The 12,479-nt window shown below is 43.7% G+C and overlaps 1 protein-coding gene across 5 annotated transcripts in view; it reads left to right on the top strand.

Annotated features, from left to right (window-relative positions):
- Positions 1 to 1,057: 1,057 nt before the first annotated feature.
- Positions 1,058 to 12,479, top strand: part of polq (polymerase (DNA directed), theta) — an 18,095-nt gene continuing 6,673 nt past the window's right edge. For 3 of the 5 annotated variants that reach the window (XM_036000316.1, XM_031286061.2, XM_036000314.1), the window contains exons 1-20: positions 1,061 to 1,467; positions 1,623 to 1,719; positions 1,816 to 2,267; positions 2,373 to 2,614; positions 3,226 to 3,402; positions 3,493 to 3,623; positions 3,744 to 3,900; positions 3,984 to 4,095; positions 4,193 to 4,394; positions 4,515 to 4,656; positions 4,772 to 4,918; positions 5,019 to 5,231; positions 5,416 to 5,558; positions 6,019 to 6,208; positions 6,413 to 6,555; positions 6,751 to 6,944; positions 7,493 to 7,617; positions 8,128 to 8,371; positions 9,051 to 10,632; positions 10,716 to 12,333. In XM_036000316.1, the coding sequence (XP_035856209.1) occupies positions 1,397 to 1,467; positions 1,623 to 1,719; positions 1,816 to 2,267; positions 2,373 to 2,614; positions 3,226 to 3,402; positions 3,493 to 3,623; positions 3,744 to 3,900; positions 3,984 to 4,095; positions 4,193 to 4,394; positions 4,515 to 4,656; positions 4,772 to 4,918; positions 5,019 to 5,231; positions 5,416 to 5,558; positions 6,019 to 6,208; positions 6,413 to 6,555; positions 6,751 to 6,944; positions 7,493 to 7,617; positions 8,128 to 8,371; positions 9,051 to 10,632; positions 10,716 to 12,333 (6,382 nt within the window). In that variant the 5' untranslated portion in view covers positions 1,061 to 1,396. Of the gene's footprint in view, positions 1,468 to 1,622; positions 1,720 to 1,815; positions 2,268 to 2,372; positions 2,615 to 3,225; positions 3,403 to 3,492; positions 3,624 to 3,743; positions 3,901 to 3,983; positions 4,096 to 4,192; positions 4,395 to 4,514; positions 4,657 to 4,771; positions 4,919 to 5,018; positions 5,232 to 5,415; positions 5,559 to 6,018; positions 6,209 to 6,412; positions 6,556 to 6,750; positions 6,945 to 7,492; positions 7,618 to 8,127; positions 8,372 to 9,050; positions 10,633 to 10,715; positions 12,334 to 12,479 lie in introns of all 5 variants that reach the window. The other 2 variants (XM_036000317.1, XM_036000315.1) reach the window with 2 other exon arrangements.

Raw genomic sequence — 12,479 nt, 5'->3', positions numbered from 1 at the left:
TGGGAGCCAGTGAAGGTGGATGATGGTTGGGGTGATGTGCTGCCAGGTCTTGGTGTGGGTAAGGACCCTGGCGGCAGAGTTTTGGACACACTGGCGCCTGTTTTGCTGGGGACCCCAGACAGGACTCCATATTGCAGTAGTCCAAACGGGAGGTGAATGAGGGTTTCTGCCACGGAGTCAGAGCGTGATGGCTGGAGTCTGGAGATGTTTTTGAGATGAAAAAAGGCGGATTTGGTGATGGATTTGATGTGAGTCTGGAAAGAGAGGATGGAGTCCAGGATTACACCAAGGTTGACCTCAGAGGGTGGGCACATGGCGCACCTGTCAACATCCAGGATGAGATCTTCAACCTTCTGGAGCAGCGCCTTGGGGGCCATAACCAAGAGCTCTGTTTTATTGCTGTATAAACTAAGAAGTATAAGTATAGTAAGCAATACCCTATAGTGTATTAGTAACGTATAGTGTAAGACAGCGTAATACGTGGTACAGCAACAGAATTTAAATATAATATCATATGTACAGTTTGTAAATTATGGCCATACATTTTACAATTAATAATTTCATGATTCTAAAGCTTATGAGCTCATTGCCATTTTTTATTTTTCATTAAAATTATGAAATAATTATTCATCCAATTAAGCACACACATACCCAGTAAACAGGTAACCGTCCATCAGAGAACGTTCCCTATTATCTAAAGTTTTTTTTTTAATAACAATCAGAGATACTCCAGGAAACGTTCTGTGATGGTTCTCTGAAGGTTTAAAAAACAAAAAAACCTAGAACGTTCCGGTTCTCTTAATAAAGCTATATGAGCTTATTGCCAATTTTTGTTTTTCATTAAAATTATAAAATCATTATTCATCCAATTCAGCCCACACACATAACCTCGATAGAATGTTTACCACTCTTTTATTTAACCATTTGCATTTTTCCATCCAAACATTTAATCGAAGGACTGTCTATTCAATATTACAAGTCTAGAAGTATTATTAACATTAGTATAACTATTGGTTGTAGTAGTAGTAGTAGTAGGAGGAGGAGGAGGAGGAGGAGGAAGAGTAGGCTAGGAGTGCATGGGAACCTTTGTATTCAAGCATTTGTTCCGTCGAACTGTTTTTGTGGAGCACCGGGGGCGGCACTCCGGCGGCGGACTTTTTGATTTCACGTTTGTTCAGCGCTGCCGTGAGCGCTGCCCAACAGAAAGACGATGTTTACACTTAGCAACCAAAATAAATAATTCTACGGCGACGCTTGTTTTCGTCTAACCGCTTTCCTTACCTTTGAGTGTTAACTATAGCTAGTTTATAAACTCGTGTCAAGAGTCAAACTGATGTCATGTTAATGAACATCCACATACTCACGCGTTTGTCAAAAACAGTACAACTTCTTCAGTATGAGCACTTCGGGTCCTCCCCTGAAAAAGAAAAGCTACATGGGGCAGCACCAGATCAAGAAGAAGAAAGGGTAAGTGTAATCAGTTTAACTTAACTCATAATGTTCATGATTTTTTAAAGAATTATGACCAAATTCCTCCTGTTGCCTAGAGACATCTTCCAATCTCTGTAGCATTTATGAACGTCAGTCTTACCTGTGGTGAACATACATTTTTCTGAGCACAGTTTCCAGGCTCCTGATGAGCCACCAGACGGAGACAGACTGTTGCAGAAAACTCATTACATATCAGGCAAAACAAACATTAACAAAGACAGCCTCTTGGTGAGTGTGACAGCTTGAGAGAGAGTTTTTCTCCTACTCTATTTATCATCATTTGCACATCTACATCTACAGACATGTATTAATCTCCATTTTTAGGATGGAGGAGCAATGTTTCCACTGGGAGAATCCACATTCGCTCTTGACGAGGAGATGCTGCAGGTGTTGGATGCTGTAGACTCTGTGAAGCCTGCACCTAGAAATGCTTGTCCAACAACAGTAAACAAGGATGCACACGCAGAGCCGGCACCATCAGCTGTTTTTGCCTTCTCACGAGCTGACAGAGCTCCTCAGTCCACAGGCCAAGGACCCCACAGAGACCCCAGCACCCAGGAGAGAGTCCGTGGGCGTAGTGGTGATTGTAAGAGACCAGGATGGAGAGCTGACTGCAAAGACCTTGCACAGAGGCTTCTCTTCAGTGAGGACTCTGAGGAAGTGGAGCATGCTCAGAGAGGCCCAGAGAGCATCCAGCCATCACCACCTTCTGCCTGCATCAATGGGTTATCCTGTCAAGAAATAAAAAACGGTCAGCAAGTAGGCAGCTCCACCAAGTGAGTTTTAACCTACACATTATTGTCCAGTTTTTCTTTTGTGTCGATTATGCGCCTCAGTTTTTTTCTTTTAACAAATGTTTTCATTTTTGTGCGTTTTCGTAGACAGACACTTACATCCAGAAGAAAAAGCTCTCCTCGTGGCAAAAACAAAAGTGGGTCAAATATGAATGCTGATCAACCTCTGGATGTATCCAGGGACTACATCTTGTTCAGCCCAACCCGCCTCGCAGCTGCCATAAAGAGGGCAAAACTCCAGCCGTCATTACAGAATCAGTCTGCCTCTGTGCTCACAGTTCCCACTGGCTCAGACCTTAGTACTCTCAGTGACACTTTACCTCAGCCAGGTAAAGTAGAATTTATAAAACCTTCTTTAAGGTTGATATTTCCTGCAGTTGTTCTTGTTTCTCTGTGTTGTTCACTCCTTATGACACATTGTCATGGCTGGATTAACATGCTGGACCCCCCTTTAGTCCTCCTTTCCTCCAACTCTCTGTGCTTTGAATAATGTTTTTCTACACTGGAATACTACTTGGGCGCAGAAATACTATACTATTAGACTTGACAAGGAAGAAAAATAAATGTCCATTGCAAGATATAAATGAATAGCCTCAAATTTAATCAAAAAAAGGCAATGGCACAAACCATTGAACATACAGTAAACCTGGAGCTTTTGGGGTCCTGGGGGCAATTGGCCACTATGCCTGCTTAGTAAGCCAGCCTTGAACCTTGTATGAACGCATCTCTTGTCCAGGTATGTCCAGATAGTTTAATTTACTGAATTACATTTAAATCTGACATTAGATTGTGCCTCCGATGTACACCCTGAGATAACATTTTTCTTTCCAATGTAAAATCCACTTTGCTGTGCACAAAATACATAAGTCACAGTACTAACATCTCCTGCCACCAGTTTGATGTTACCTCATGTAAAGAGAGTTTGTTATTTGTACTGTAGGCATTGCCTTGTGTGCCCCTGCGGGGCAAGCCGAAAAGCTGCTGTTATGCAGTTGGGGCTTACCTAAACCTGTTCTGGAACGCTACCAGAAACACGGAGTGACTCACATGTTCGAATGGCAGGCTCAGTGCCTCACTGTTGGACAGGTGCTGCAGGGAGGTAACCTGGTGTACTCTGGTAAGAAACCGAACATCTCTATCTAAAAAGTGATTCACAGAGTCAGTCACTGTTCGGGTCATTTTCAGCTTTATATCCCTTCTTTTTCAGCCCCCACCAGTGCTGGAAAAACTCTGGTGTCAGAGCTGCTGATGTTGAAGCGTGTGTTGGAGACTAAAAGAAAAGCTCTCTTCATTCTGCCATTTGTCTCTGTGGCTAAAGAGAAGATGCACTACCTTCAGGTGAGGGAAAGGTGGACAGAAAAGCACATGCATGTTGTTATGGACAATGTGTTGTCCCTGTGTGTGTGTGTGGGTGTGTATACATATATATCTAACAGACTTGTTTCTGTGAACCTGTAGAGTGTATTTGAAGAGGCAGGAGTTCATGTGGATGGATATATGGGCAGCACCTCAGCTGCTGGAGGGTTCAAAGCACTGGATGTGGCTGTTTGCACCATTGAAAAAGCCAATTCTCTTGTTAACAGACTCATTGAAGAGGACAACATGGATCTACTAGGTAACATACCAGTGATAACTGTGTTTTCTTGAGTATAAAATGTAGAGTATGAGTTTGAAAAGTGTGTGTTCTTGTACTGCTAGGTATGGTGGTGGTGGATGAGTTGCATATGGTTGGAGATTCTGGAAGAGGATACCTACTAGAACTGCTCTTAACCAAAATCCGCTACATTGCGCAGAAGCAGAACACCACTGGGTTTGTGTCTGTTAGTCTATCTACATTTATCTTGTATAACAGCTACAGTGTTTAAAAATCCAAGTTCTTATGCTAATCTGTGCAACTCTTTCTGCAGGTCTCTTTCTGAGGGTGTACAGATCATAGGCATGAGCGCCACCTTGCCTAACCTCTCCCTCCTGGCTAGCTGGTTAGGTGCAGAGCTTTACCAGACAGACTACAGACCCGTACCCTTGCAGGAGCATCTCAAAGTGGGCTGCAATATTTACGACAAGAGCCTCTCTGTGGTCCGGCAGTTCACCCCTGCACTCCGAATTAAGGTAGTTGAGAGTGTAGTTCAGATATCATCCAACATGCATGTTATCATGAATTATTCTTTCTACACTAGAAATATAATCATTTGTTATGTGTGTGTGATAAATATGTGATATTTCATAAAGGGGGATGATGACCACATAGTGAGCTTGTGCTATGAGACTGTGAGAGAGGGCCGCTCTGTGTTGCTGTTCTGCCCCTCAAAGAACTGGTGTGAGAAACTGGTAGACAGCATCGCCAGAGAATTCTACAACCTCAGACATACAGGTACAAGATCATTTACGTTTTGGGCATACTATGTTTAATAGTGAGGTCAAGTACAACTGTAGCTTGTTCTAAAGATAGTTTGTGTTAAGTCTAGATTCTGGTCTCATCCTTTCAGATCGTCATGGCGAAGCAGAGCCACAGCCGGTGTGTCTGGATCGGGAGGGATTAGTGGATGTTGTAGCCCAGTTGAGACGTACTCCAGCTGGTTTAGACCCTATCCTCCAGCGAACTGTGCCATGGGGGGTGGCCTTCCACCACGCCGGTAATCACACTCACACAACGTCTCAACCACAAAGAAACTGCGGCCTGAATGGATTTTTTTTTTTTTGAGTTTATGAATAAGATGAAGTTTGTCTCTGTAGGTTTGACATTTGATGAGCGCGATATATTGGAGGGAGCTTTTCGTCAGGGCATGGTCAGAGTCCTGGCCGCCACCTCTACCCTCTCCTCAGGGGTTAATCTCCCAGCTCGCAGGGTCATCATTAGAACCCCTACCTTCAATGGACACTTGTTGGACCCACTCACGTACAAACAGATGGCTGGACGAGCAGGGAGAAAAGGAGTGGACACTACAGGTATGGAGGGAAGAAGGGGGCAAGAAATGCTTTTTAAAATTATTGCTCGTTCATTGGTATTCCAGTTGCCTGAAGAGAAAAAACCAAATCTTCTGTCATAATATCCGAGCACATATAAGTTGAAAAGTGAATTCAAAAGACATCTTTAGTTTGGCCTTGCGTTATTTTGTCCATCCTCTTTCAGGTGAGAGTGTGCTGGTGTGTAAGGAGGCAGAGCGTCAGAAAGGTATTAGTCTCCTTACGGGAGCTCTTCAGCCAATAAGCAGCTGCCTGGCGAGAAGGGAGGGCGAAGGCGTCACCACCAGCATGCTGCGAGCAATCCTAGAGGTATGGCCGACATCTCAATCAACTTTGCACCCATTGAAATTACTTATAGTAAATAGATCATGAATAGTTCCTTCTTATTGAAGAATAGTTGCCTCATCCTATTGAGGCTGTTGATGCATAGTCAGATTAATTCAATAATAATAATAATACATTTATTTTATATAGCGCTTTAAAAGGTACTCAAAGGCACTTTACAAAGTAAAGATAGAAAAACAATAACAAGATCAGTACAACAGAAATAGTAACAACTAGAGATAGATATTAAAAAGGTGAAGCAAAGCAGCATAGAAGCAGGATAAAAAAAGCAAACAAATGGAAACACAGCTGGTTTGGTTACAAGTTAAAAACAGCTTTAAAGAGATGGGTTTTGAGTGCGGTTTTGAAATGAGTAAGTGATGTGGAAAGTCTGAGGTGTTTATAATTGTGTTATGACCCTAATTTGAATCATCCCAATTTGCAGATCATTGTCGGAGGTGTGGCCAGCACTCCACAGGATGTGAGCTCATACGCTTTGTGCTCACTACTGGCTGCCAGCATGAAATGTGAAGGCAAAAAAGAATTAAATGAAGAGACCAACAAAGGAGCTATTGAGGCCTGTGTTGAATGGCTGATGGAGAACGAATTTATCAATATCCAGAAGGACGGACAAGGTACTACCTACGTGCGGCCTTTATTATGTTCAATGAGCATTCTTGATATCTTGACATACGATGAAAGTAGCCTTTTAGTTACAAATTGAACCATTGTTGGTGTTAAGTGTTCTTACGTAATTCAGTGTACAAGAAAAAGTATCAGCAGAAAAACTTTTGCCATTACACTAACTACTGTATATCCTGATGTCTTTTCATATCCAGAGGAGCGGTACTGTCCGACTCAACTTGGTGCTGCCACCCTGTCCTCCTCGCTCTCCCCTCCTGAGGCTGTGGGAATATTTGCAGATCTCCAGCGGGCCATGAAGGGCTTTGTACTGGAAAATGACTTGCACATTCTGTATCTGGTACACATATCTTGTATTAGTATTTTTATTTAATAGGTTTCTGTCAACTTTATTCACTCCCTATCATCCCTGAACTCTCACCCATACATTCCTTATAGTAACTTAATCTTAATTCTAGCTCTTAACCAAACCAAAAATGTCCCCTCCTCAAATGCACAGTATTTAAAATTCATTCTATGTCTAAATTCCCCCCAGATCACCCCGTTGTACGCAGAGTGGACTACCATAGATTGGTATCAGTTCTTCTGTCTGTGGGAACAGCTCTCGTCGTCGATGAAGAGAGTAGCGGAGCTCGTGGGCATCCAGGAAGGTTTTCTTGCACGATCCGTCAGTGGCAAAGTTGTCGCCAAGACAGAGAAGCAACGTAGACAAATGGCTATTCATAAACGGTAATGCACATATTTATGTTAATTACACAAACTATATATATATACTATAGGCAAATAGTCCCCTCATGTGGTTTTCTGTTCATAAGGAATCCAAAATATGAGAATTATAATTGTTAACATGCGGTTTGGAAAAACAATTACCTAATTTCATACTAAATTATAGTCACAGTTACACACTTCTGTATGCTATTATACCAGTAAACAAGGGGGAGTACAATTACATGATCCATAAAACATCAGTATCTTTGTTAAGCTTATAGTGTTTGGTTTTGGATGAATGTAATATCCATATCATATTTTATATATAGTTCTAGTTTATGGATGGTTATTGTTCATCATTATATTATTTTATTCAGATGTTTGTGCTATTTTGTCCTCTTCCTTTATGCCATTGATTCCCAACATTGTGGCCCCTGGATGAAAGCTGACTCAGGAGAGAGACCCTAACACAAACTACTCAAGGATGTATCCTCTCCTCTGAGAGTCAAACAACAATAAACGTTTTAGAAATGTTTTGATCACATTCTCTCTCTGTTATCTCCTCACAGGTTTTTCACCACCCTTGTGCTGCAGGATCTGGTGAATGAGGTGCCTTTGGGAACAGTTGCATCCAAATACAACTGCAATCGTGGGCAGTTACAGTCTCTCCAGCAGTCTGCTTCTACATATGCAGGTATATGCTTAAGAGTGTTGCTGAGCATCTCTAAGGTCAGGACATATACAGTAGAGTATACCAACTCTGAATTCTACACTTAAAAGGGGAGGGCAGTAACAAAGGTAGTAACTTGATGCAAGACGCTGGAGCACTTTAGACTGACCGATATACAGCATAGACTTTATTCCATTAGCTGATGTTTCTGCACCTACATGGTTCCTTCAAAGCCATGTAAAGTGGTCATTCTTCTTGCATCAAGTTACTGTGAGAGGGTTTATGAGGTCTTAGTGTAATTCAGACTTTGAGGGTGTGTGCTTAACTGTGGCTCAGAACAAGTTTGTCTGGGTGTGAGTGTGTATATATATATATATCATACTTATTATGGTGTTTATTATCAATGTAAACACAGCAAATAACCCAAAGAAAGCCAGAACCAAACAGCAACACATTAGTAATTAAATTACTCTAAATCATATGCTCAGTGGTACAGCTGACAGAAACACTCAGACCTCTCTGTCATCCCTTCAGGTATGGTAACCGTGTTCTGCAAGCGTCTGGGCTGGCACAACATGGAGCTGCTGTTGTCCCAGTACCAGACCAGGCTGAGCTTCGGAGTCCAGAGGGAGCTGGTCGACCTTGTCAGAGTTTCCCTCCTGAATGCAACACGAGCCAGAGCGCTGTACGCACAAGGCCTCTGTACTGTCGCTGAACTAGCCAGGGCTACTTTAGCTGATGTGGAGAAAGCCCTGAGGAATGCTGTCCCATTTAAGAGGTAGGTGTGTACTTGTTTGTGAGTACCATTAAGATATAAGCATATTAGGTAAACAAGAATATGATTCTTTTTACAGCACATAGGCTGTTTCAAATGAAGTGCCAGCAACTGAGACTTATAAATAAAATAGCACTTTGTGGGACGGCTGGATAGCTCACCTGGTTAAGCGTGTGCCCCATGTACTAAGGCTCTGTCCGCAGGTTCGCTTCCGACCTGCGGCCCTTTGCTGCATGTCATTCCCCCTCTCTCCCCCGTTTTACTGTCCTGTATAATAAAAAGCCCTTAAAATAATCTTTAAAAAATGAATTCTATGATGAAGTAAAGAAGTCATAACTGGATGTACAGAGACACTCATGTACTGTATATCATATGCATACAAAATATATATAAAAAATATCCAAATAGTGGAGTTGACTGGGATTCAAACGTTTTCAAAACGTTTTAAGTAAATATGTGTTTTGGAGTGTGCAGGCATTATTCTTAACAACACTACTATAAACATACACCAACCTTTTGGAAAAGTCAAGGTGATAGAAGCAGGTACGTTCCTGTAAACCCCTGTTAAACCCTAAGCTTGCATAAAGTATGTGCAACTGTAGCATCAGCACACCAAAGCTGTAATCTCCCTGAAACATGACCCCAGAAGTAAAGCCAATGTTATACTGTCTGTCATCCTCAGCTCTAAGCGTGCAGTGGACGAGAGTGAGGTGGAGGCAGCCGAGAGACGCAGCCTCCGCTGCGTCTGGGTCGCTGGTGGTCGGGCCCTGACGGAACAGGAGGCTGCTGTTGAGATAGTGTCTGAAGCAAGGCTCCTCCTTCGGGAAGACCTAGCCCAGTTAGGTGTTCAGTGGGACCCGACAACACTTCCCCCTGGGGCTCCTGCTGTAAACAGCCCCGATGAAACCTCATCTGCCTCATATCTCACCTCACATGAAGCACAGGTCGACAACAATAAAAATCACCAGGAAGGAGACAGGGTCAGGAAAAGTGACAGTAGAGATATTGACAGACATGGAGGGGCGAATAAGGAAGAATATCAATGCGGGAAAGGTATATCTGAAATGAAAATGGAGAAAGCACAAGGAGAAGCCAACCGAGAGCAAGGGAAGTCCAAGCCTGATGACATGGTAGTAAACAGAAAATTGGAGGAGAACAGAAAGTTAGACAGGACAGAGCCAGAAATCAAACAAACGGGTAATGAAGTGCAAGTGGAAAGAAGCAAAGAAACAAAAAACGACGAGGCAAATAAAAAATTAATGGCAAATGACACAGAAGATCCAGATGAAAAAAGAGAAAGACAAAAGCACACAAGGTCAAAGCAAGGAGGGGAAGATGACAAGAAAGCCGAGCCAAAAGAAGGGGAGACGAGTAAAGGGATTGCCTCAATCAGACCGGAGAGTCATCAAGCAAATGGTCCTGTTCCTGAAAGGAGCCTGACACAGGAATTGGCTGAAATCACATCCAGCCCCCTGCTTCGACCAACACCACGTCCTCAGCCCTCTCCTTCCCTGATGCCTCCTCCCCGGTTCAGAGCTCCAGTATCCCGAGTAGAAGTACACCATGGTGTTCCTACAAGGACATCAAAAGGAGATGGTGCCTCACCTGTGCATCCAGGTAGACTGAAGCACTCGAAAGCCTTAAGCAAAGTCCTCCACTCTATGCAAACTGACAAAAGCCTACAGGATAATGTAGAGACTGCACAGACGTCACACTCAAAACCTTTGGTGGTTTCTACAGTCCAAAATGTAGCGCCTGCAGGCCAGGTGCCTACAACTGTTCAAGCTCCCGCTGTGCTAGAAGCCCCTACAAATGCAGATATGTCAGACTCTCCCCTGACCGTCTCTCCTGCCTCCGTTCCCTTATTCTCTCCTGAGGCCAAGCGACGAAAGATGGACTGCGGAGAGGTAGATACGTTTTCATCTCCCGAGCTGTATGCTGGAGACGAGGGAGATAAGAAAGCAGAGGGAGATGTTAAAAATGGAGAAGAGAGTTTCGGTGACAGCTTTGAATTGGACACCCAGACCGAAAGAATCATTGTTCAACAGGCATGCCAACACAGAGATGGGAATGGTAGAGGTATGAATCAATCGGTAGAAACAGAGAAGATAAGAGAGGAGGAAATGGTAGAAGCAGCTGTAGACATCATTAAGGACATAAATAATGGAAGTAACTGGCTTAAAGCCGCTGACAATGCATGTCCCAGATTTAACATTTCGCTCACAGATAGCCAGATGGAGCTCATCCTTAACACCAGCCACCAGGTGAGTGACCAGAATCATCCATTATGTTTTGGTTATTAACCTCCTAATTTATTTGCCTCTTAAAAATCAAACTGTTTTTCCAGATTTCTCCTGGTCCAGATGGTGATAATGTTGTTGAAGATAAAGATGAAAGTGGTGATGAGGATGCCAATCGGGCTGCCTCCGAGAGTGTTAACAGAAGCAGTAGCTTCCTGTTTGACAGCCTGTATGACAGCTCTCTACTGGCTGGTCTGAGCCCACACCAGATCCTCGACCAATCAGACGAACAGGAGCCTGTTGGCCAAGAGATCAGAGACCCTCTTCCGTCGACCCAGGAGCGAAGACGCAGTGAGCTTCTCGCCAATCAGGAGGCGGAAAAGCAGGAGGCAGTCCAATGGGGCGAGTCCTCCTTCAACCTGTCAGAGTGGGGTGACTCGCTGCTGGTGGGTGAACATTTTCTGGAGAGGCAGAGCTTGCTCAAACACACAGAGAGAACTCAAGAAGCAAGTCAACCCAATGCAGACCATGTTGTGCCTGAGGAACAGCTGTCAGAACCACAACCTAAACCCAGTAAGATACAGCCACAAACCACCACTACAACTACTACCACAACTCGAAATGAGCATGACAGGGATAAAGCCGGTAATAATCAAGGCCATACACACAAAATGAAACAACATGACAATAAACCAGGCGGGAGACAGGAAACTATGAATGAAGAGGGTGAAAATGGGAAGCAATTAGAGACAAAGGTAAAGAAAGAGGAAATTAATGCTTTATTGTCAGATAATGCCGTTTTTAAACACCCACAAAATGCACCTGAAAGCTCTTTTTATTGCAGCCCTGGTTTGCAAGAGATTTTTGACCGCTGGCCTAGTATGTCTGACCAGCCCTGGCTAAACACCACAACAGGCCACACAGCCACTCATACACTCATTAATGCTGCAAATACAGCAGCAGTTCCAGATCTACCTCAGCCCTCAATGCAGTTGGACAGAAAAGGCGGAAAGACAAATGCGCAGGCTGTTGCTGCTGAGAGTGATTCTCGAGAGGAACAACCATCAAGACATGACAGTGAGAAATTAACGGAGAGACCAGGCTCGGCTGGTGATCTTATTCCCCCAACTCAGGAAACTCCACCTGTCACACCCAGAGTAAAACTGACGACCTCATCTGTCCAGTCGCCTCTCATCGCTCAGCCACTCAACCAGTCGACTCCTTCAACCCTCCTGCCACGGAACCCAGCAATCACAAAATGTCCTAAATCTCGTCCAGGAAACCGTAATCATCTATTAGAAGCGGTTGCTGACATTAAACAGCCTAATTCTACATCAGATCACAGCCACCAACACCAGCTGGGACAGAAACCAAAGACTGTTCCACCCTTAAGTTCAAAAACAAAACCCCTGCTATACACCGACCAGAATCTTAGCACTCCCCAAAACCGTGCTTCTCCATCCTCCCCCCGGCCCAGGCTTCCCTCTGATGCAGAATCACTTGTGACTGATAAGGGCTTCACTCTTCAGCTGTCCCAGGATGCACCACTCTGTTCCAGCAACTCAGGGACCTTCTCCATCATAGACGTGGCAAGTGACAGGCGCCTCTTCGACACTTTCATTAACGAGTGGAAAACAAAGGAGCGGTACTCTGTGGCTTTAGCCTGTGAAAAGAGGGAGCACAGACAGCAGCCTGAGGAGGAAATAGGAGGGAAACATAAGAGAGGTAACTGATAAACATGTACCCAAGTGACATTACCTCACAGTAAAATTTTATATCAATTACTGCCATGCGCTAACCCAGATATTGACTACATCTATGAAGTATTTGATGCAGAGAAGTCTCCTTTCTTGCATTTGGGTTTTTGCATA

The sequence above is a fragment of the Sander lucioperca genome, chromosome 4 (genome assembly GCF_008315115.2).
Source record: "Sander lucioperca isolate FBNREF2018 chromosome 4, SLUC_FBN_1.2, whole genome shotgun sequence".
NCBI classification, from domain to species: domain Eukaryota; kingdom Metazoa; phylum Chordata; class Actinopteri; order Perciformes; family Percidae; genus Sander; species Sander lucioperca.
This window is presented reverse-complemented; position numbering and strand designations above follow the sequence as displayed.